Here is a 1,680-nt window from a genome sequence, read left to right as displayed (position 1 = left end):
AGACGCGAGCTACACGCGCCACCCAGTAGAACGCTTCCATTTATGATCTCGCGAAGCTAGCAGACAGGGTGCACGAGGTATTCAACCCGAACAGCGTCGCAGCAATCACCAGCTCGCCAGCCAACGCAGTCAACACGGCGCTCCTCGAGCGAATTGAGCAGCTGACGGCGGCCGTTGCCGCCATGCACACGTGCGACCCACGGTCTCGTTCACGAACACGTCGAGACGGTTCACAGGGTCAGCGCAGCCACTCGCACCGATGCTCCAGCTCGACGAAAGTATCAAAGAATTTTGACACCTGCTGGTATCACTACAAGCATGGTAATAACGCCCGTAACTGCCTACCCGGTTGTAAATTTCAGGGAAACGCCTGAGAGAGACAATAATGGCGGAAGTCGTCTCTCAATCACAATCTCGCCGCCTATTTATCACCGACAGAACGACTGGGACCCAATACCTAGTGGACACAGGCTCAGACATCTCTGTCACGCTTTGCAGGCGGCCACCAAGCAAAAGGGAGACCAGTGGCTATAAACTCTTCGCGGCCAATGGCACCCTCATCGACACGTACGGCTACATGTCCATCTCGCCAGATCTCGGTCTCCGCAGAGACTTCACATGGCGATTCATCGAAGCAGACATCAGTAAACCCATCATCGGTGCTGACTTCCTGCATCACTTCAGTCTGCTACCGGACTTGAGAAACGGAGCAATCATCGACAGCGCGACAGGCCTCCAATCGCATGGCCAGTCCAGGCGATTCCGCGCGAAGTCTGTCAAGCTCCTCGNTGCGTCGATCCTCAAAGAGTTCCCAGCAGTAACAAAACCGGGAGAATTGCTCAGAAAAGCGGAGCACTCCACCGTTCATCATATAAGGACAACACCAGGACTACCAATCTCCTGCAGTGCTCGCCGCCTAGCGCCGGATAAACTCAAAACCACTCAAGCGGAGTTCTCCAGCATGCTGACGCTCGGAACCGCGAGGAGATCTGAAAGTCCCTGGGCATCCGCGCTCTAGCTCCTAAGGGCAACAACGGATGGAGGCCATGCGGTGATTACCGCGCACTCAACGACAGGACAATACCAGATAAGTATCCTGTTCATTACCTAGAAGATTTTACTGCCAACCTTCATGGCAAAACAATCTTTTCCACCATAGATTTGGTTAAAGCCTTCAACCAAATTCCAGTGGCACGCGAGGACATCCAGAAAACGGCAATAATCACGCCATTTGGACTCTTCGAATTCCCATACATGACATTTGGCTTCAGAAACGCAGCTCAGACATTCCAACGTCCGATCGACGAGGTCACACGCAATCTACCATTTTCGTTCCCGTACATAGACGACATCTTGGTGGCATCGGAAAACGCGGAGCAACATCGCGAGCACCTGAGGATCCTCTTCCAACGGCTCCAGGACTACGGGCTGATAATCAACGTCGCCAAATCAGTCCTCGGACAGCCAGAGGTACTTTTCCTCCGACACGTGATCAACGCTCAAAGAATTAAATCCCCCAAGGATCGAGTCAACGCGATCCTGGAGTTCACAAGGCCAACAACGGTCAAATCACTACGCAGATACCTCGGAACTCTAAATTTCTACCGGAAGTTCATCAAAGGAGCAGCAGGAATCCTCGCTCCGCTGATCGCCGCGACTCAAGGGACGAACGTCAAGGGA

General features: G+C 53.2%; 1 protein-coding gene across 1 annotated transcript; it reads left to right on the top strand.

Moving 5' to 3' along the window:
• Nucleotides 1-385: 385 nt before the first annotated feature.
• Nucleotides 386-1,018, top strand: LOC107045778. The gene has a single exon (XM_015268137.1). It carries the CDS (start codon nucleotides 386-388, stop codon nucleotides 1,016-1,018), a length of 633 nt encoding a protein of 210 aa, XP_015123623.1.
• The last annotated feature ends 662 nt before the right edge of the window (nucleotides 1,019-1,680 follow it).

Source organism: Diachasma alloeum, unplaced genomic scaffold (genome assembly GCF_001412515.2).
Source record: "Diachasma alloeum isolate Michigan unplaced genomic scaffold, Dall2.0 Dall_scaffold_01076, whole genome shotgun sequence".
NCBI classification, from domain to species: Eukaryota; Metazoa; Arthropoda; class Insecta; order Hymenoptera; family Braconidae; genus Diachasma; species Diachasma alloeum.
The sequence above is the reverse complement of the archived record's forward strand: the minus strand, read 5'-3'. Positions and strand labels throughout refer to the sequence as shown.